The 21984-nt window shown below is 38.0% G+C and overlaps 2 protein-coding genes across 7 annotated transcripts in view; both read right to left on the bottom strand.

Annotated features, from left to right (window-relative positions):
- The window catches only part of SNF4Agamma (SNF4/AMP-activated protein kinase gamma subunit), a 273674-nt gene that overhangs the window by 126285 nt on the left and 125405 nt on the right, over window positions 1–21984 (bottom strand). For all 6 annotated transcript variants that reach the window (XM_089098083.1, XM_089098084.1, XM_089098085.1 and 3 more), the window contains 3 exons: window positions 9700–9826; window positions 2520–2713; window positions 48–212 (listed from right to left, as the gene is read on the bottom strand). In XM_089098083.1, coding sequence (XP_088954209.1) covers window positions 48–212; window positions 2520–2713; window positions 9700–9826 — 486 coding nt within the window. The remainder of the gene's footprint in view (window positions 1–47; window positions 213–2519; window positions 2714–9699; window positions 9827–21984) is intronic.
- On the bottom strand, window positions 4769–6556 carry LOC148946081 (pyridine nucleotide-disulfide oxidoreductase domain-containing protein 2-like). Its single transcript, XM_089097771.1, has one exon. The coding sequence runs from the start codon at window positions 6518–6520 to the stop codon at window positions 4835–4837; it is 1686 nt and encodes a 561-aa protein (XP_088953897.1). The 5' UTR covers window positions 6521–6556; the 3' UTR covers window positions 4769–4834.

Here is a 21984-nt window from a genome sequence, read left to right as displayed (position 1 = left end):
AACTATTTAGAAAGAACAGAAGATGAATGAGGAGTTTGTCACCTTACCGATTTCCGTCGATCAACGTTTGAAACACTGAGAGATCTACCACGAAAAATATCCATAACTTTAGCCACAGTGCTGCTGCCCCCAGACGCATGCCTGTGGCGAATTTTCCCTTCGCCATTTACTGCCGCTTCAGTCGCAGCGGGTGGTGGCGATTTACTTCCCAACTATAAAGATACAAATCTTGGTTTAATCTGAAAATAACTACACACGGCCAAAATTACATTGAGTTATCTCAATTTAAAAGATCTAACTTTAAAAAAAAAATAGGTGTTGATTTGTGCTTTTTTAAGTCTGAATTTAACGTTTAAATTTGTTTTTAAAATATGATTGAATAACTACGATGTATTTGATTAGTATTGGACGGTATCTAGATTTGAAAAAAAAAAATGAAAATGTATTGATATATACCATACATATATCGACATGGAATTTCAAAACTATAACTAATGAAGCATAGAAATATATATCTTAGGAGTGTTATCTCCTTTGATATTCTTTCTTTTGGTGAATTTAATAATCAGAACTTTTTTTAACGAACATGCTGTATAATATTTTTCTAAGAATCTCAAGAAATATGAATATTAAAATCTATTAAAAATCAACAACTAAAGACAAGTTAAAAATTTTAGTTGACCGAAAAAAATTAACGATTTATGATCAGCAGCTTTAAAGTCGCTATACAAAGAAACAAACAATGACAAATGATAAAAAAATAAAGTACTAAGAATAAGAAAGAGAATAAAAACGCAATAAAGTTAGGATAAAATACTTACCTCCTCCTTGCTTTGGTGGATACCCACAACAATAGAAGAAAGAATAAAGGCAGACTAGCTGGCTAAGTTAGCCAAATTTAGGAATAATCTTCTAAATTCCGCTATTCTAAAAATTTAGCGTCCGAGTTAGTGGCAAAATCTAAACACGAATATTACTGAATCGGCCCTCTATTCGTTTTCCTATCTCAATGATCATGCCCAAACAATAAGTTAAATAAAACTTGTATTGAATCAAATCACCTCCTAGAAAAAAAAAACACGCTTACCATACTAAAAACTGATTTTTTTGCGTCCCATTCTTCTGAAAGAAGCTCTTCTTTTGAATCACTTTTGTAATTTTTCTAATAGTGCTATATTCAGAAAAAAGTCTAAAATAGCAATTTAGTGCTATCTTTGACAATCCTGCTTAGGTGGCTTTGTGGGATGATGGGTTGTTAGAAGTCGTAGTGTAAAAGAAATACTAATAGAGTCATCTATTCGCGAAATATTACTAAAACCATAGGTAGCGCTACGAATAAAATTTTTTAAGTTGTGGCTTATAGAAGACAATGTTCTATAGCTATTTCAAGTATGTCGGCAAAGATGAGAAAAAGTAAAACAGACTCGTAGAAAGTTTACATCAACCAATCAGTTTAAGCCATATTTTGACGGACAGTTCATCAAAGCCCATTTTGCCTATTTTGCTGGAAAACAAGCGATTATAGATTTATTATTGTTATTGGTGATATACAAACAAAACTCCTGAGGATTTTAGGTTCACAGAATTGCCCGGAGAACGACATATCAAACCCATGTTAGGTGCCTTATCACCATTCTTATGTTTTCGCTCCTCCCAGGGGCGGATTCAGGATTTCCTTTTACGGGGGGGGGGGAGGTGGTTGATCCGATAAACGTGTGTTTGGAGCAAGTTTAATTAACGCAAACTTGCGTTAATTATTAAATTACACTACTTTAGACAACGCTAGGAGGGTGAGGAGGCGCCCAACCCCCTCGCCCCCTTCCTGGATCCGCCACTGGCCCCTCCCTCCGATCAAAAATAATAATAACAATAATGTCTTGTTCCCCTTGTGCTTCCTATTTTTGAGTTTCAAGTTTCAACAGTCACTTAAATTACATAGCATTTTATGTAGTTTCTGTTAAATCTCCATTAAATCCACATTTTGTCATGTTATTATTAATGTTTGTCCGGGAACATCTAATGTAATAACGTTATAAGACACAAATGAGAACATTGTTAGTCCTTAGATTTTGGGTGGGTGGCTGAGCTTTTTTGATTTGGATTTATTGTTTTTAACTCGTTTTTTTATTTTACTTGTTTTTTTTTCGCGTTGTTAGCTTTGTAATTCTTCCAATTTGGGTTTTCGTTTCATTTTGATCCCCACCTTGTTTGTTTTTGTCTTTTAATTTATTTTACTCTAGTTTAAATCGTTCAACTTTTCGCTCAGAAAATGCGGCTAATATTGTCACAAATTGTCACTTTTGTGACAATATATATTGCTGAAGAAAGGAAGCAGTTGTCTTCTCGAAATATCCGTTTTTATTGCATCCAGCATTTTTGTTGGCCTTATAAAAGCCAAAAGGTGCATTTTCAATTAATTATTTGCATGCATAGCTTGCGTTATGCAACACTATAACGAAATAATATTTTAAGATAGCACTAAATGCCAAAAATAAAGGTACATCTAATTAAGGACTTACATGCATAGCTTGCTTCATTGTTGCCATTAAAGTGGGTTTTTTCATTCGAGTAGCGTCAGACTTTGATCGCGGACGAAATGCGTCCAGAAATCCGACATTCCTTTTCGTGGGTGAAGTTGGATCATCCCCAGACTTTCTTCTCTGTCTTGCTGCCAGTGCTGCTAAGTGACGTCCAGCAGTAGCACCGAGTGTTCCTGCAGTAAACAGTTGTTTAAGAAGGGATTTATTTAAAAAGTACCATACTAATTTTTACCACATTAAAAGAATCATGCAAAAAATAAATTGAACTCTTACTGCCAAAATTAGACTCCGCTTTATATATATATTCTTCAGCAGTAAAAATTAGCATATGCCTAAAGGCTGGAAAATACATATTTAATTACTAAAAATATATAGGTTCTATCCTGCGACTTTCAGCATACAAATAAATGTTTTGTCCCAACTTCAATAAAAAATTAATAAACAAAAATAACTGTTTAGTATATAATTTGATTGAACTAACATAAGAGACACATTTATTAGTGTGCAGAGTATGTTGCGTGTCGTCGGACCAAAACATAGGTTGCCAGTCTTCAAGCCAATAAAAGCATCTGTATAATTTCAACCGTTCATTATTGGCCACATGCCTCTTTTAGGAGAAAATAACAGCTACCGGTACCCTGTTTACATATATATCCATTAATCAAGTACTAGTATGTTTTCTGTTTATTCGCAAAGAAAAGAATGAAAGGAAAATTCTGGTCATTGGTAGATATAACTCAATAACAAATCTGAATTTGACATTAAAGGTACCCGTAGAATATTAGAAGCTACATTGATTACAGTGGTTAAATAGGGTTCTGAAACATGGGTGCTCCGAAAAGCGGATGAAGATTTGCTAGATCTTTTCCAGATAAATTGCCTACGGATTGTTCTGGGTACCCGGCTGACTGACCGTGTTTCAAAGAGTAGGTTGTACGAAAAATGTGGGTCAATCCGGCTTTCTAGGGCTATAATGAAAGAAGGGTCGAGATGGCTAGGGCACGTTCTGCGGATGAAAGATGACAGATTGCCGAAGATTATCCTTTTCGGCCAGCCGTTTAGGGCTAAACAGAAAGTAGGTCGTTCGCGGCTGGGGTAGGAGAATTCCATACGTGAAAAGTTTAGGGAAATGAGAACTTCCTGGGAGGGTGTAAAGAGGGAGGCTTTAAGTAGACTGGGATGGAGAAGGAGCGTGCATAGCTGTGTTGGCCTCAGGCGGCTTGGTGATCTGGTGAGTTGTTAGTAATAGTAGCAGTACCCGTTTCTAAAGGGATAAGAAGTAGTTTTTTAAACTTCTTATTTTTTTTTCTCTTTGAAAACGACATTTTCTGGTTAAATTAGAAACTGCTTGTCTTTGCTACTCAACTATTGATTCTCCATCTTCTTTTTATTGTTAGTTTCTTATAACAAGCAAAAAAGGAGATTTTGCTATTTTTAACCTTATAATAAAAAACATACACGTTTACGTTACCGATTTAATCAAACGGAGAGGGCATCAAAGGTGGATGAACACTAAACAATATCTGATTTCAGAAAAGGTTTTCAATTCATATACATCTAATTTTCTCTTAGTAAAACCCTTCTTCCTTGATTTCTCTTAGCTACCTCTTTGTTAAGATTATGAAGTTGACTAAATTTGAGGGGTACAGACCCATAGCTGCGGTGATTTCGGGAGGGTGAGGGGCAGGAAGTCAACTGGCCCAAAAGAGTATTTTAGGATCAGGAAAAAGACTTCAATGTGGCAAGCCTTGAGTGCAGGAGTAGGTTAATCTTTACCACTGTTAATATTTGTCGCTTAAAAGTTTATATTAGTAAAGGTTTACTTGTGCTAATTTAAACAAAAAAATAGGCACCCGCAAATACACAATCAGAAATCCAAACGTGCGCATGCACAAACATTGGTGTTTTGAATCAACATAAAAAATTTAGTTTGTTTTTATTAAAATTCTCACCTTTATGTCCACAGAAAATTCACGGATAAATACATTTTTGTAGCGATTTTAATTTTAATGGAAAATTGTCAAAAAATCTAGTTCTACAATGCACATACACAGATACACCCAAAACAATACAGCTAGTGTATTAATAAGAATGTTTTCATTTTCACTAAAATGCCAGAAAATAAAATGAAGTAAAATAATTATTTTCAAAACTTGAAAGGTATTATTCTTGTAACCTGTGCTGGTACATGTTCTAAAAAATACGCAACAAAGATGATCCAGTAAAGGACAATATTTTTTATTAATGAAAACAGACCATATTTTGGAAATAAAACCAAAGGCGAATTGAATAATTTAATGTTTTCGAAAAAACTCCATAGCGGCATCAGCAGCAATTTTTCCGGGGGCTCCCATAACCCCACCTCCTGGATGGGCACCTGACCCACATAGAAATAAACCCTTAACAGGACAAAACGGAAATCCACTGAATTTCGTAGGTCGAGCAATATAGAGCTGATCAAGTCTCATGGATCCGTGGAATATGTTGCCACCAGTTAAACCGAAAATTGATTCTAAGTCAACGGGAGTTAGTATTTCATATCCAATTATCGATTGCTTAAAGCCTGGAGCATATTCTTCAGTAGTATCAAATATAAGCTCAGCATAATTTTGCTTTTTCTCCTCCGTCCATTCTTCACCATCCACTAATTCATAGGGTGTATATTGAGTAAAAAACAAAGCTACATGTTTGCCAGGTGGGGCTAATGTTGGGTCGAGACTAGATGGCAGTACCATTTCTATCATAGGTTTCCTAGAAATTCTGCCAGCATCACCATCAACGTATGCATCGGTGATCATACTCATTTTTTCGCAATTCAAATGTATAGTGCACTGGTGATGGGGCATAGGCGAGGGTGATTCACTTGGATCCGCCAAAAAGTTTGGCAACGAATCTAATGCAACGTTAATTTTAGTAGTTGCCGATGTATAATCAACATTTTTCATCAATTTGGTGAAGCCTTCATCAAGGTGATCAGGGGAGACGAGGTCCAGGTATGTAACTTTGGGTGTTGCATTTGATAAAACTAAACTGCTTTTAATACACTGTCCATTATGCAGTTCTACACCCTGAACAGTACCTTTATCAATAATTATACTTTTGACACCAGCATTAACGCTGATATCAGTACCATTAGAAATCGCAACATTGGCAATCGATAGTGACACACTTCCCATTCCACCTTCAACATAAGCCCATGCACCTTTTTGTCCATAAATACCTCCCATCATATGATGGAGGAGAACGTAAGCACTCCCTGGCGTTTCAGGACTCATCATTGCTCCAATCACGGAATCAGTTGCAAGAGTTGCCTTGAGCACATCAGATTCAAACCAAGTGTTCAATACTTTAGCAGCAGGTGCAGACATAAGATCATAGAAATCTGCAACATTTCTACCAATTAGATTTGCGAATTTCACCACTGGTTTTGCAGATTTATACAGTTTCAGAATCGATCGTTCATTTAAATTCGGTGGAGCATTATCCAGTAAAGGTTCTATTGCTTGTATGAATTTAAAAAGCCAATCTTCATACTTTTCAAAGGCTTCTGAATCTCTTAAAGAAAATTTGGCAATTTCATTTTTGTTGAAGCAAGGATCACTAGACAGAGTCAATGACTTTGCCTGACCTTTCCAAAACTTTTCTTTCAGAGGAGTATAAGAACTTGGATTTCTCGGGTACAGTCTCAGACCATTATCTTCTAAATTTAAGTCACGAATGATCTGAGGTCGCAGGAGGCTAAGCAAGTACGAAGCTCTCGAAAACTTAAACCCTGGGATAATTTCTTCTGTGACAGCGGCCCCACCGATAACATGTCTCTTCTCAAGAACGCAGACGTTTAATCCTTTCTTCTGTAAGTAAGCAGCAGCAACAAGACCATTATGACCCGACCCAATGACAACTGCGTCATAGTTTGTTTTCAGTTCATTCACAGATTTAGTTAGTTTTGACTTTGTAAATAAAACTGAATTCAGCCTCATTTTTCACTGATACGTGCGTCAAAAGCAAATTTTCAAGACAAACTGAGATACAAGACCCTACTTTACATACAAGATAAACATGTGATCTGGCATAATGACAGGCTCTTTTTTCTTTTTTTTTAGCGAGCACTCCAGCTTCAGGCGACATAACAATGCAAGGTTTTTTTATAGTGGAAGTAACAGTTTCAAAAAATCAGGTTTGTATCTTTTGAATTCAGCTGAATTAACTGAATCAAGCGAAATTAGCAAAATTTAGGAAATTAAGCGCATTACGGATTACTGAAAAATCAAGGAACAGTATAATTAAGTCTTAACGTAACAGATCATTACCCCCGTCCAAAATCAAAACGCATTGTACATATTTTTTCTAATTTTGAAGGTATATGCATGGATATTGATTTTTGTACTCTTTTTTAATGCTTCTCATTTTGGGCTTCATATTGTACCCTGTATATAAGAAACAAATAGGGTCTGCCTATCATAAGTCTGGAGCACAAGAGGGCAAAGCCTCTCCCGAGTGAAGCCCACCCCAGGAAACCTGGTGTTCAGCTCCAAAATGACAGAGTTTTTGGTCCCGGGGCTGAGCGCCCTGGAGAAATAAAAAATTCTCAAAACCCAGAGAAACCAAAACAGGTTTTGAATTAGAAAAAGGGGGGGGGGAAACAACCCCAAAAAGTCAAGCGATCTTAATGAAAAGATCGCTTGATTCAGCAGATCAAAACACCCTATTGTAGAGGTTTTAAGTCGCTATCTACAAAAATATGGGATATCAAACGGAAATAAAAACCTCTGGTGCCATTTTTAAGTGACTAAAAAGATTGGATGGCAACTAGCGCCCCTCCCACGTCCATTTTTCCCCAAAGACATCTGATCAAAATTTTGAGACAGCCACATGATTCTGAATAGTTTAAAGGTCCAATAAATATGCCTCTAGGGATGACATGACCCCTCGCAGACCCTAGGGAAAGGGCTGTAAGCTATGCAATTTACCCATTGTTTACATATAGCATTTGTTATTAGGGAATGAACGGGTTTTTTGGGAGGATTTTCGCCAGTGGGGATTTTTATAGGAAGAATTTTCCGTGGGGGGTTTTCTGGGGTGAAATTTCCAGGGAATATTTTACATGGGGGATTTCCTAGCATGACTTGAAAAAAGGTCAGAAATTTAAAAACACAAGTTTTGTGAACTGAAAGTAAGGAGCAAATTAACTCTTAAAACGATAGAAATTATTTCGTATATGAGGGGGACTGTCCCTTCATCAACACTCGCTCTTTATGCTAAAGTTTGACTTGTTGTTGCAATTCTTCAAGAAAGACTGCTCAAATACAAAGGTCGTAGAGTTTAAATGAGAAGTATTTTTAAGAGTTTTTAAGACTTTAGAACAACGAGCGAAGGTTTAGCATGGGGCAGCCTCCCTCATATACGGAATAATGTGTCTGTTCATTTTAACTTTATTGTTGTTTCTTACTTTGGATAATACTTTTTAGACTGAGAGATGCTGTAGACAAAGTTATAAGAGACGGACAGTTCGGTTTTAGAAAGAGTAGAGGATGTGTCGACCAAATCTTCACTCTTAGGTTAATAATTGAGAAGTGCATGATTTATCAAACACCTTTAGTCCTCATTTTTATAGATTATGAGCTAGCGTTCAATTCTGGTGATAGAAGAGCTTTAGCGAAGGTCTTATCCTTGTATGGTATACAAGACAAATACATATAAGTGATTAGTGCTATGTACGAGAATAACAGTGCTATAGTTAAGGTAGGAAATGACGTATTAAATCAGGAGTTCAGCAGGGTTGTGTTCTATCCCCCTTTATATGGATCATTTTGATGGACTTTGTCTTAAGGAGCACAGAAAAGGCAATGAGAGAACATGGGATCAAATGGGGAGGAAAAACTTTCCTGGACTTAGATTATGCTGATGATTTTAGCATCCTAGATGAAAGTGTGACCAAAATAAATGAACTTTTAGAAGTTTTGCGGATTCAGGGTGCTAGAATAGGTTAAAAATTAATGTTAAGAAGACTAAGTCACCAAGGCTTGGAATAAATGAAGATGAAAAGGTAACACTGGGTAACAAAAAATCGATCTGGTGGACAGCATCACCTACCTTGGTAGTATTATTAGTAAGACGGTTGGAGCAGTGAAGATGTTAAAAGTAGAATAGCTAAGGCTCAGGGTGTTTTTTCACAGGTGAAAAAGGTTTGGAAGAATACGAAATAAGTCTGTAAACCAAGACTAGATTATTGAAAGCTACGGTGATGACAGTAGTCAAATATGGTTCTGAAGCATGGGCGCTCCGAAAAGCGGATGAAGATTTGCTAGATGTTTTCCAGAGAAATTGCCTACGGACTCTACTGGGTAGCCGGCTGACTGACCGTATTTCAAACAATAAGTTGTACAAAAAGTGTGGTTCAATCCCGCTTTCTAGGGCTATAATGAGAGAAAGGTTAAGATGGTTAGGGTACGTTCTGTGAATGAAGGATGACAGAATGCCGAAGATTGTTCTTTTCGGCCAACCGTCTAGGGCTAAACTGAAAGTAGGTCATCCGTGGTTGCGGTGGGAGGATGTCATAAAGAAAGATTTAAGGGAAATGGGAACTTCCTGGGAGGGTGTAAAGAGGGAGGCTCTGAATAGATTGGGATGGAGGATGAGCGTTCGTAGCTGTGTTAGCTTCAGGCGGCTTGGTACTGCGGTGAGTTGTCAGTAGTAGTATTTTCAGCTTAACTGCTTGCCGAGTTGGTTAACTAGATTAGATGATGATAAAAACTATAAACATTCAACTCTTCAGACCCTCAACTACCTAAGCCCAAATGTAGTTGCTAGTTGGGAAGTGCAAACTTGACTCCTTTGTTGTCAGGAAGCTTCGCACAGGGAAATTGTATGAAAACAAATATTTGTAGTGTTTTAGTTCTGATGAAGGGACAATCCGCCTGAGATTATTCAAAAGGCGTTATGTTACACAGCAGGATTATTTAAGGAGAGCAGAAAAAGGAAAAAACAGATTTCTGATCTCTTTTTTTACTGTCATCAACATTAAAAAAAATCTTTGTGATAACTCAAAAGCATTTTCCACATAACGTGCTATTATTTTGGACCATTTATTAATTTCGTACATGGTTAGTAAATATTGAAGAAACTATAAATGTTTGGATAACAAGTGCATAAGATTTACCTGATCTAGGTCGAGAATGACCTGACTCATAGCCAGGTGCCGAAATAGTTTGCACGGATTCAGACATCTTGTCGTCTTGTTCTAAGGATTCGTCCGACACAACAATAGATGGTGCTGGCAAAGATGTCTGAAAAACAAATATATAAAATATTAGTATTTGCATTAGCTACGATACAACAAATCAACTTGTTAGGAGGATGGCTCTTCATTATATTTTCATTTGGTGTGACAAAAGTCCTGAACAGGGATGATTTCCACCAGCTAATTACACAGGAATTGATTAGTACGAGTTTACACGGCGAGTTTACCGTCGTGTAGCTATGCCTAAAAATAGGTCGTTCAACATTCACAAAAAAAGTCCATAGGGTCCAAAAATCCAGACGGTCCCTTATAAACAAAAACACAATTTGCCTCTTTTATTGATAATATAGGCCTACCCTTAAAAATTTATCAGTAAAAATATATTTTGAATTTTTCGGTATTTGCTTTTACGCTTGGTTACGTATTTAATATTTTTATATAATACTTAATATTGCTTACGTATTTAATATATGTATTTAATATTTTTAAATACATATTTTATGGACTTGGTAAAAATTGCTTCTAAACAATTTTTTAATTTTCTAATTGTTGAACTGGGTTTAATATCCTTTAATCATATGAGGTGTTGCCAGTTTTCAGATAATCCTTATTTATAGAGAGAATCGTACTCTATATTCATAGTAAAGAGACTTGGTCCAATTTCCTTCTATCGGGTTCAATATCTTTACGTAAATCAAATTTGCTAAAGAGTAAACCCCCTGCATAGTAACAGGTGTAATATTCCAAAGGCAATACCAGGGTTTCGAACCCGGTCCACATGGAACGCACCAGTAGTCGCTATTTTGACCAAGATTTCCAAAACGAAAACGTAGGAGCGACCAGTTTCAAAAACTTGATCGGTGAGTCGCAAATTCAAATTTGAGTCGCCAGTACCATAGAATTTTGATTTTGGGGTAAACTAATAAAATATTTCGTATATTTTTCTGTCAGTACTTTATATTTTTAACAAGAACCCCCTTTAAGATAGAATGAAAGCGTCACTTTTTAGATCCGCTAGTTTCGGCTTTAGGTTCATCCATTAAGCTGGAGTACTCTGAGTAGGCGGGCACAGGAATTTGTAAGACGAGGACGAGATATCTAGAAGTTAGTGTTTGATTCGGTATACTAAATTGCCCCCAAGGTGTTATTTATGTCAGTGTTAGTGAGTTAGCTCAAAATTTTATTAGGTAATTCCACAGTAGGGTAAACAGTCACTTTTGGACAACCTCACATAGACTAGACAATCCCTTTCTGGACAACTTTTGCAAGTATTTAATAAAAAAGTACTAGACTTAGGCGAACAAAAATCTCAGAGATATTCAAGAGTTAATATTTAAGCTGATTGTTAAAGGTTTTACGGTACTGGTGCATTATGCGGGCACCGCGAAGAAGTCAAGTTAATGCTAAGGAAATAAAATATAATAAGATGAATATATGATAGTTTAGAAACAAATTTGGGCTATATATTTGCAAATTAGGGGGGGATGGGGTGAAGGTAAAGCATAGCACACATTAAATAAGTAACCTAACCTAGGTACCTTCCCCCCTAAACTCCAAAAAACAATCGTTTAAATATTATTATTATTATTCATTTATTGCCCGTCAAAAAAAGGTACAAAAGGTACAGTAGACGGAGTAATCACTAAAGAAAACAAAAATCAGCAAACGACGTGTGTGGCCTATAGATGTGCCAATTGGAAGGCCCAGGTATGTAATATATTGTAACTAATTGAGAAACGACGGCTTTGCAATCATTTATCTATAGTGGTTTCTTGCAAATAGCCCGTTTGACGGGTTTCGTGACTGGTTTCCTTGAAACAGTATATAGCGGTGGGCCCGCATAATGCACCAGTACCGGTTTTACTCACATCTCTCTCCTAGTATCTTCGGGACATCAAAGAAACTTAGTCCAGAGAGTAACTGTTTACTCTAGGCTACTATTTGATTATCTTGTAAAATGTTAAACTAACTCAGTACAGCTATACATTCCATCTGGAAACAGCAGAAAATATTTTTAAGTCTGTCCCACCGCTTAATTTACACAGAATTTACAGAAAAGGACACACTCTACCTCCCACTTGGTATTGGAAGAGAGGAAGCTGCAAAAAGAATAATTCAAATCTAGCCTAACATGGATTAGTTGGAAAGGCTAAGAGAGGCCACTAACAATTAAACTCCGGAAATTTCGCATCAATACATTCACACTAATAGAAATGGGATCTTTGAAGGAAAAGTAACTTCCCAAAAATCTCTGTAACTTTATTCCCCTAGATCAAGTAGGGCTAAATCCTGGTTTAATATTAATTAAAACTTTTCCGAGAAGTGATTGTTTACCCTATGTAGGTGTGTCCGTAAGGTGATTGTTTCCCTACTATTAATTAAAAAAAACTGTTTTCCACAAAATAAGTTTTTCAAAGAAAAGTAAAGAACTCCATTAAACAAAAAATTACCAAAAATAAAATCAAATAATCTACAAAGCATGAAACTACCACAAATAAGCATCGATAAATAAATGAAACCCAAAATGAACAGAAATTACAATAAATAATCGAGTCAAGCTCAAAACGAGCAGAAATAAACATAAGTTGGGATCAAAACCCTTATGCCTTCCCAAGGCCAGAAAAAAATTTGCACTTTACTGAAAAAATATAAATGTTTTTACTTTTATAACTTTAATAAATCAAATAATATTAACATTTTGATTACTAAATATCAGTATATGTATATTAAACTGAAAATGCACATTCATTTGTATTTTTTCAGTAAAGTGCAAATTATGTTCTGGCCTTGGGAAGGCATAGGGGGTTTTGCGCCCAACTTATGTTGATTTCTGCTCGTTTTGAGTTTGGCTCGGTTATTTATTGTAATTTATGTTCGTTTTTGGTTTATTGTATCTATCAATGCTGATTTGTGGCAGTTTCACACTTGGTAGATTATTTGATTTTAGTTTTGCTCATTTTTTGTTTAATGGAGTTCTTTACTTTTCTTTGAAAAACTTATTTTGTGGAAAAAGTTTTTTTAATTAATTTCTGTTCATTTTATATTGACAAGAAATATTGAAAGAAATATATTATATTGAAAGAAAATAATACTTTAAATCTTTTCGTATTTTAAGACTTTATAGTTTGGCCTGCTATTTGTATGCCAGAGAAAAATTTTCAGCAATTTTTAACAGCATACACCCTTTTAAAAATCTGGACACAAATAGTACTGTTTAATTTAGTTTCATAACTCCTCTAGTTGACCTGTAATGGAAAACTTAATACCCTTCGCAAAAAATATCTTTTACTTTCTTTGATAGCTTGGATACACTTACGCTATTTTGATTTGGTTAAATTTTAAGAGCAGAAGTAGCCCCGAAAGTTCGAACATAATGCCCTCAGTCGTTCTTGGATACTGCTGAGATGCCTTATTGGGAATTATCATTATCACAGTGAATTTTGATTTAATCTTAAGTCAACATTTAGTTTTTAAACATATAAAAATTGGATTTGAGGAAGTTAAATCTATTCTATAAATCATAAACAACAACTTTATACATAAACCTTATATGCCCCCAGGGCATAACTTACAACCCTTGCACTGAGGGCTCTGAGGGGGTTATCATCCTAAAAGACCTAATTTCCTGAACTTTCAACTACGTTGAACAAAATGGATATCTCAAAATTTTGATTGGATGTATTTGGAAAAATGGTGGGCGTGGGAGGGCCGTAAGTCGTAATACATTCCCTTTCATCTATTAAAAAAGTCATAAGGCCTTCTAATTTTCGTGTAATTGAGCCCACTTAAAGTTTTTACGACAATGCTTTCAATAAAAAACTTTATATGCCCCCAGGGTATAAATTACAAACCCTGCCATGAGGGTTAAAGGGGGAGGGGTTTTCATCCTTAAACACCTAATTTCCGAAACTTTTAACTATGTTGAATAAAATGGCTATCTAAAAATTTTGATTGGATGTGTTTCGGGAAAACGTGGGCGAGAGAGGGGGGTTAGTTGCCCTCAAATCACTTTTGACTACGGAAAATGGTACTAGTCCTTTGTATTTCAAACCGAATGAGCCCTTTTTCAAGTTTCTACGACGTATATTTCCATAAAAAACTTACACACCCTCAGGGCGCAACTTTTTGTCCTTGCCCTGAGGGTTCTGGCTGAATGTCCTCCTTAAAAATATGTTTTCTCTATAGGAGTCCACTACTTTCATCAAAACGGCTATCTCGACAATCTTCTTGGGTGTGTTTGGGGGAATGACGGATTGGGGGGGGGGGGCTAGTTGCCCTCCAATCACTTTCGACTATTAATTAGGGCACTAGCCCTTTGAATTTCCAGTCGAATGAGCTTTTATTGAAGTTTTTACGACAATGCCTTCTTTAAAAACCTTATATACCCCCAGGGCATAAGTTAAAACCCTTGCCCCGAGGGATGTGGGGGAGTGTCCTAATCAAAAACATATTTCTGTCTGGAAATCAACTACGCTGAACAAAATGGCTATCTCAAAATTTTGATTGGATGTTTTTGGGGAATGAAGGGCGTGAGGGGGGGGGGCCAGGGGCACACAAATCACTTTCGACTGTTGAGAAGAGTACAAGCCCTTTGAATTTCCAATAGAAAGAGCCCCTTTTGAAGTTTATATTACAACGCCTTCTATAAAAAACGTGAATGCCCCCAGTGCATGAATTAAAACCTTTGCCTTGAGGGTTGGGGGGGAGTGTCCTCCTCAAAAACAAATTTTTTATCTGTAAATCAACTACGCTGAACAAAATGGCTATCTCAAAATTTTGATTGGATGTGTTTGGGGGAATGATGGGCGTGGGGGGGGGGGCTAGTTGCCCTACAGTTACTTTCGACTATTAAGAACGGAACTAACCCTTTGTATCTCCAATCCAATGAGCCTTTTTTGAAGTTTTTATAATAGTGCCCTCTCTAAAAGCCTCATCTGCTCCCAGGGCATAACTTAAAATCTTTGCCCTGAGGGTTGTGTGGGATTTTCTACTTCAAAAACGTTATAACAATTTAAAAATCAACTATGCTAAACAAAATGTTAGTTTCAAAATTTTGAGTGGATGTGTTTTGTGGAATGATGGGCATAGGGGGGGGCTAGTTGCCCTTCAATCACTTTCGACTATTAAAAAGGGTTCTAGCCCTTTGAATTTCCAATCGAATGAGCCTGTTTTGAAGTTTCTATAACAACGCCTTCTATAAAAACTTTATATGCCCCCAGGGTATAACTTAAAACCCTTGCCCTGAGGGTTGTGGGGGAGTGTCCTCCTCGAAAAAATATTTTCTATCTGGAAATCAAGTGCGCTGAACAAAATGGCTATCTCAAAATTTTGATTGGATGTGTTTGGGGGAATAATGGGGGTGGGGGGGGGGCTATTTACCCTCCAAACACTTTCGAATATTAGAAAAGGGTACTAGCCCTTTGAGTTTCCAATCGAATGAGCCTTTCTTGAAGTTTCTACGACAACGCCTTCTATAAAAACCTTATATATCCCCAGGGCATAACTTAAAACCCTTGCCCCGAGGGTTGTTGAGAAGTGTCCTCCTCAAAAACATATTTTCTATCTGGAAATGAACTACGCTGGACAAAATAGCTATCTCAAAATTTTGACTGGATGTGTTTGGAGGAATGATGGGCGCGGGGGGGGGGGGCTAGTTGCCCTCCAATCACTTTCGACTATTAAAACGGGTACTACCCCTTTGAATTTCCAATCGAATGAGCTTTTTTTGAAGTTTCTACGACAACACCTTCTATAAAAACCTTTCATGCTCCCAGGGCATAACTTAAAACACTTGACATGAGGGTTTTGGGGGAGGGTGCTCCTCAAACAAAAATTATAAATCAAGAAATCAAATACGCTGAACAAATTGGCTGTCTCAATATTTTGTTAGGATGTTTTTGGGGGAATGTTGGGCGTGGGGGAGGGGGGTAGTTGCCCTCCAATCACTTTCAACAATAAAAAAGTGTACAAGCCCTTTGAATTTCCAATCTAATGAGCCTGTTTTGAAGTTTCTACGACAACGCCATCTATAAAAACCTTATATGCCCCCAGGGCATAACTTAACACCCTTGCCCTGAGGAGTGTGGGGGAGTGTCCTCCTCAAAAACAAATTATTTATCTAGAAATCAACTACGCTGAACAAAATGGCTATCTCCAAATTTTGATTGGATGTGTTTGGTGGAATGATGGGCATGGGAGGGGGGAAGGGCTAGTTGCCCTCCAATCACTTTTAACTATTAAAAAAGATTCTAGCCTTTCGAGTTTCAAATGCACTGAACCATTGTTAACTTTCCTACGACAACGCTGTCAATGAAAACCTTATATGCCCTCAGGGAATAACTTAAAACTCTTGCCTTGAGGGTTTTGGGGGAATGTCCTTCTCGAAAACATATTTTCTATCTGGAAATCAAGTGTGCTGAACAAAATGGCTATCTCAAAATTTTGATTGGATGTGTTTGGGGGAATGATGGGTGTGGGGGGGGGGCTAGTTACCCTCCAAACACTTTCGAATATTAGAAAAGGGTACTAGCCCTTTGAGTTTCCAATCGAATGAGCCTTTCTTGAAGTTTCTACGACAACGCCTTCTATAAAAACCTTATATATCCCCAGGGCATAACTTAAAACCCTTGCCCCGAAGGTTGTAGAAAAGTGTCCTCCTCAAAAACATATTTTCTATCTGGAAATGAACTACGCTGGACAAAATTGCTATCTCAAAATTTTGACTGGATGTGTTTGGGGGAATGATGGGCGCGGGGGGGGGCTAGTTGCCCTCCAATCACTTTCGACTATTAAAACGGGTACTAGCCCTTTGAATTTCCAATCGAATGAGTCTGTTTTGAAGTTTCAAAGACAATGCCTTCTATAAAAACCTTTTATGCCCCAAGGGCATAACTTAAAACTTTTGCCCCGAGGGTTGTGGGGGAGTGTCCTCCACAAAAAGATATTTTATATCTAGAAATCAACTACGCTGAACAAAATAGCTATCTCAAAATTTTGGTTGGATGTGTTTAGGGGAATGATGGGCGTGGGGGAGGGGGCTAGTTGCCCTCCAATCACTTTCGACTATTAAAAAGGGTACTAGCGCTTTGAATTTCCAATCGAATGAGCCTGTTTTGAAGTTTCTACGAAAACGCCTTCTATAAAAACCTCATATGCCCCCAGGGCATAAATTAAAACCCTTGCCCTGAGGGTTGTGGGGGAGTGTCCTCCTCAAAAATATTTTTTCTATCTGGAAATCAACTACGCTGAACGAAATGGCTATCTAAAAATTTTGATTGGATGTGTTTGGTGGAATGATGGGCATGGGTGGGGCTAGCTGGCCTCCAATCACTTTCGACTATCAAAAAGGGCATTAGCCCTTTGAATTTCCAATCGAATGAGCCTGTTTTGAAGTTTCAACGACAACGCCTTCTATAAAAACCTTATATGCCCCCAGGGCATAACTTAAAGCCAATGGCCCGAGGGCTTTGGGGGATTGTTTTCTTCGGAAACCCATTTTGTGTTTGGAAATAAAGTATGCTGAAGAAAATGGCTATGTCAAAATATTTACTGGACGTTCGTGGTGGACTGAAAGGCGGGGGAAGGGGGGGTTAGTTGCCCTCCAAAACCTTTCGAATATTAGAAAAAGGTACTAGCCCTTTGAGTTTCCCATCGAATGAGCCTTTCTTGAAGTTTCTACGACAACGCCTTCTATAAAAACCTTATATATCCCAAGGGCATAACTTAAAACCCTTGCCCTGAGGGTTGTGGGGGAGTGTCCTTCTCAAAAACATATTTTCTATCTGGAAATCAAGTGTGCTGAACAAAATGGCTATCTCAAAATTTTGATTGGATGTGTTTGGGGGAATTATGGGCGCGGGGGGGGGGCGAGTTGCCCTCCAATCACTTTCGACTATTAAAACGGGTACTATCCCTTTGCATTTCCAATCGAATGAGCCTTTTTTGAAGTTTCTACGACAACGCCTTCTATAAAAACCTTATATGCCCCCAGGGCATAACTTAAAACTTTTGCCCCGAGGGTTGTGGGGGAGTGTCCTCCACAAAAAGATATTTTATATCTAGAAATCAACTACGCTGAACAAAATGGCTATATCAAAATTTTGATTGGATGTATTTGGGGGAATGATGGGCGCGGGGGGCGGGGGGCTAGTTGCCCTCCAATCACTTTCGACTATTAAAAAGGGCACTAGCCCTTTGAATTTCTAATCAAATGAGCCTTTTTTGAAGTTTCTACGACAACGCCTTCTATAAAAACCTTATATTCCCCCAGGGCATAACTTACAACTCTTGCCTTGAGGGTTGTGGGGGAGTGTCCTCCTCAAAAAGATATTTTATATCTGGAAATCAACTACGCTGAACTAAATAGCTATCTCAAAATTTTGGTTGGATGTGTTTAGGGGACTGATGGGCGTGGGGAGGGGGCAAGTTGCCCTCCAATCACTTTCGACTGTTAAAAAGGGTACTAGCGCTTTTAATTTCCAATCGAATGAGCCTGTTTTGAAGTTTCTAAGAAAACGCCTTATATAAAAACTTTATATGACCCCAGGGCATAACTTAACACCCTTGCCCTTAGGGTAGTGGGGGAACGTCCTCCTCAAAAATATTTTTTCTATATGGAAATCAACTACGCTGAACGAAATGGCTCTCTAAAAATTTTGATTGGATGTCTTTGGGGGAATGATGGGCATGGGTGGGGCTAGCTGCCCTCCAATCACTTTCGACTATCAAAAAGGGTACTAGCCCTTTGAATTTCCAATCGACTGAGCCTGTTACAATGTGTATCCGTCCGTACCTTCGGTAAAAAGCTTATATGCCCCAGGGTATTACTATAACTTATAGATCTGAGGACTATTGGAAAGTTTCCCCCTCAACAATATATTTTCTAAGTTGAAATCAAGTACGCTGAACAAAAAGGGTATCTCAAAGTATTGAGTGGATATGTTTTGGGAAATGATGGGCGTGGGGGGGGGCTAGTTACCCTCCAAAAGTTTTCGAATATTAGAAAAGGTACTAGCCCTTTGAGTTTCCAATCAAATGAGCCTTTCTTGAAGTTTCTACGACAACGCCTTCTATAAAAACCTTATATATCCCAAGGGCATAACTTAAAACCCTTGCCCCGAGGGTTGTAGGGAAGTGTCCTCCTCAAAAACATATTTTCTATCTGGAAATGAACGACGCTGGACAAAATGGCTAGCTCAAAATTTTGACTGGATGTGTTTGGGGGAATGATGGGCGCGGGGGGGGGGGCTAGTTGCCCTCCAATCACTTTCGACTATTAAAACGGGCACTAGCCCTTTGAATTTCCAATCGAATGAGCCTTTTTTGAAGTTTCTATGACAAAGCTTTCTATAAAAACCTTATATGCCCCCAGGGCATAACTTAAAACTCTTGTCCCGAGGGTTTTGAGGGAGTGTCCTCCTCAAAAAGATATTTTATATCCAGAAATCAACTACGCTGAACAAAATGGCTATCTCAAAATTTTGATTGGATGTGTTTGGGGGAATGATGGGCGTGGGGGGAGGGGGGCTAGTTTCCCTCCAATCACTTTCGACTACTAAAAAGGGTGCTAGCCCTTTGAATTTCCAATCGAATGAGCCTTTTTTGAAGTTTCTACGACAACACCTTCTATAAAACCTTATATGCCCTCAGGGCATAACTTACAACCCTTGCCCTGTGGGTTGTGTTGGAGGGTCCTCCTCAAAAAGATATTTTCTATGTGGAAATCAACTACGCTGAACGAAATGGCTGTCTCAAAAATTTGATTGGACGTATGTGGGGGAATGATTGGCGTGGGAGGGGGGGAGCTAGTTGACCTCCAAAAACTTTCTACTATTAAAAAGGGCAATAGCCACTCCAATTTCCAATCGAATGAGTCCTTTTCGAAGTTTCTACGACGACTTTTTCGATACGAAGTGCCCGGGTATGGAGAAAAAAAAACAACACATTGTGCCCACATCGTTCTTTACTTAGGCAGCGCTGGCGCGCTGCCTATGATTTACCCACGAACAAATATCTTTCTCTAGGAATGATTACGAGTAAACCAACAAAGAAGTGTCTGAGAACAGCATTTCTAAATTGTTGTGGACTTATGAGTAGTTTAGAAAACATTTCACTATTGCTTCCCGACCATAAGATTGTGATTTTTGGTGCATGTGAAACATTTTTAAATGAGCAATCTTCTGAGATAGCTCATATAAATGGGTATAAGTCATTATTTAAAAATAGAATGGGTAGACAGAGGGGAGGGTTGACTTTTTTTGTAAATGATAGTATACCTGTAAGAGAAGTGAATGATTATGATTACCTTTATGAAGAAATGTCATTTGAATTTTTTGCTATTGAGCTAGATTTAAGTTTTTCGAAAGTATTATGTTGCGCCCTATGTAGACCGCCGAGTTCGGCTGCTAGACAATTTGCAGAAAAGTTCGATGAACTTAGCTCGTTGATGACCCAAAGAAAGTGTAAGTTAATGATGTTGGGTGATTTGAATATTGATATCAGTAATGTACATAGTAATGTACAAGTGAATTCAATGCTTTCGAATAATGTTGCCGTTGACTTTGTAACGATTCGTATGTCCGCGAGTTTGCTTCCAACATGCCGGATCCCGACGAGAATCACGGAGTCGTCAGCGTCGTTAATTGACAATATTTTCACAAATTTCGAGGCACTGGGTTGTAACGTTATAGTTGATGATACTTTTGACCTTTTTATTATCCTCTGTGACCTTCAAACGGGTACCTCCCCTAAACCCTCTTCATTGAGGTCAAGAAGACTGGACGCTGCTTCGATTGATAAACTGAAAAGTTTACTGTCCCAAGTCGACCGGTCTCCCTGCTTAGAATGTGACGACGTGGACACAGCTACTGAATACTTCATTAACCAGCTTGAAATAGGACTTAATAGGGCATGTCCATTATCAAGCCGGCAAGCTAGGCGTTATATTAAACCAAAGAAACGATGGATTACAACTGCTGTTCTGTCCTCTATACATACCAAAAATAACCTCTTCAGGAAATTCATGGCAGATCCTACACATGAAAATCAGGCCAAATTTCACCAGTACAGGAATCGTCTGACAAAGTTACTGCGACAAGTGAAGCAGTCATACTATCTTCATGAATTTCAAAATGATGAAGGGTCCCCCAAAAAGACTTGGTTGATTATTAATGAATGCCTTGGGAAAAAGAAATGAAAAACCTTCCGGAAGAGATATTATCACCAAAAGACAAGAAAATTGTTAAAGGAAAGCGAAATGTTGTTGGTGTCCTAAATGAGCACTTCGCAAATATTGGTCACGTAACATCGCTTGAGGCACCAACTCAAAGTTTACCCGAATCAGCATATTGTACTTGCGTGCCGCCTCCATCGGATTGCTCTCTTTTCCTAACGCCGGTGTCAGCGGACGAATTACTGCAAGTTATATACCAACTGAAGAATGGGTCGTCGGAAGGTACGGATAGCTCGTCGACAAGCCTATTGAAACGGATAATGCCTGATGTTACAGATTTTTTGGTTCATGTTATCAACTTATGTTTTTCAAGTGGAAGTTTCCCAGCTTGCTTAAAGTCTGCTCGTGTTTTAGCCCTGCATAAGGGTGATGACGTGAAAGATCCAACAAACTACAGGCCAATCTCGATCCTATCTTCATTCGCAAAAGTAATTGAACGATGTCTTTACAACCGCATAGTGAAGTTTTTTGATAAAAGGGGATGTTTTAATGACCTTCAATTTGGGTTTAGGAAGGGTCATAGCTCTGAACATGCGATTCTGACACTCACACAGTATATACACGACGCTTTGGATAAAAGAGAAATTCCGGCTACTTTATATATATATATAAAAAAAGCATTCGATACTATTTGTCATGCAATTTTGCTTCGTAAACTGGAAAATTATGGTATACGCGGACGTGCAAATTCTCTGATTCAATTATATTTAACTAGGTGCAGTCAGTTTGTGGATGGTGGAAATGCTACCTCTTTACTACTTGGTATCACTGGTCAAGTCGGCGTTCCTCAAGGGTCCATACTTGGACCTATACTCTTTCTTATTTATGTTAACGACATCAACAGGGCGCTGGAAGATCTCGGGATAAATGTCCTATTCGCTGATGATACGGCCTGCACAGTGAGCGGTGCTGATGAAATGTCGCTTAAGAAGAATATGTTGGCAGCTTTCGAGAGGATAGAAACTTGGTTTACT

This window comes from Artemia sp. Qi Xiang Cuo, chromosome 12 (genome assembly GCF_049724085.1).
Source record: "Artemia sp. Qi Xiang Cuo chromosome 12, ASM4972408v1, whole genome shotgun sequence".
NCBI lineage: Eukaryota > Metazoa > Arthropoda > Branchiopoda > Anostraca > Artemiidae > Artemia > Artemia sp. Qi Xiang Cuo.
This window is presented reverse-complemented; position numbering and strand designations above follow the sequence as displayed.

Coding starts and splice junctions, on each gene's coding strand:
- LOC148946081 (XM_089097771.1), bottom strand. CDS start 6,520: ATGAGGCTGAATTCAGTTTTATTTACAAAGTCAAAACTAACTAAATCT.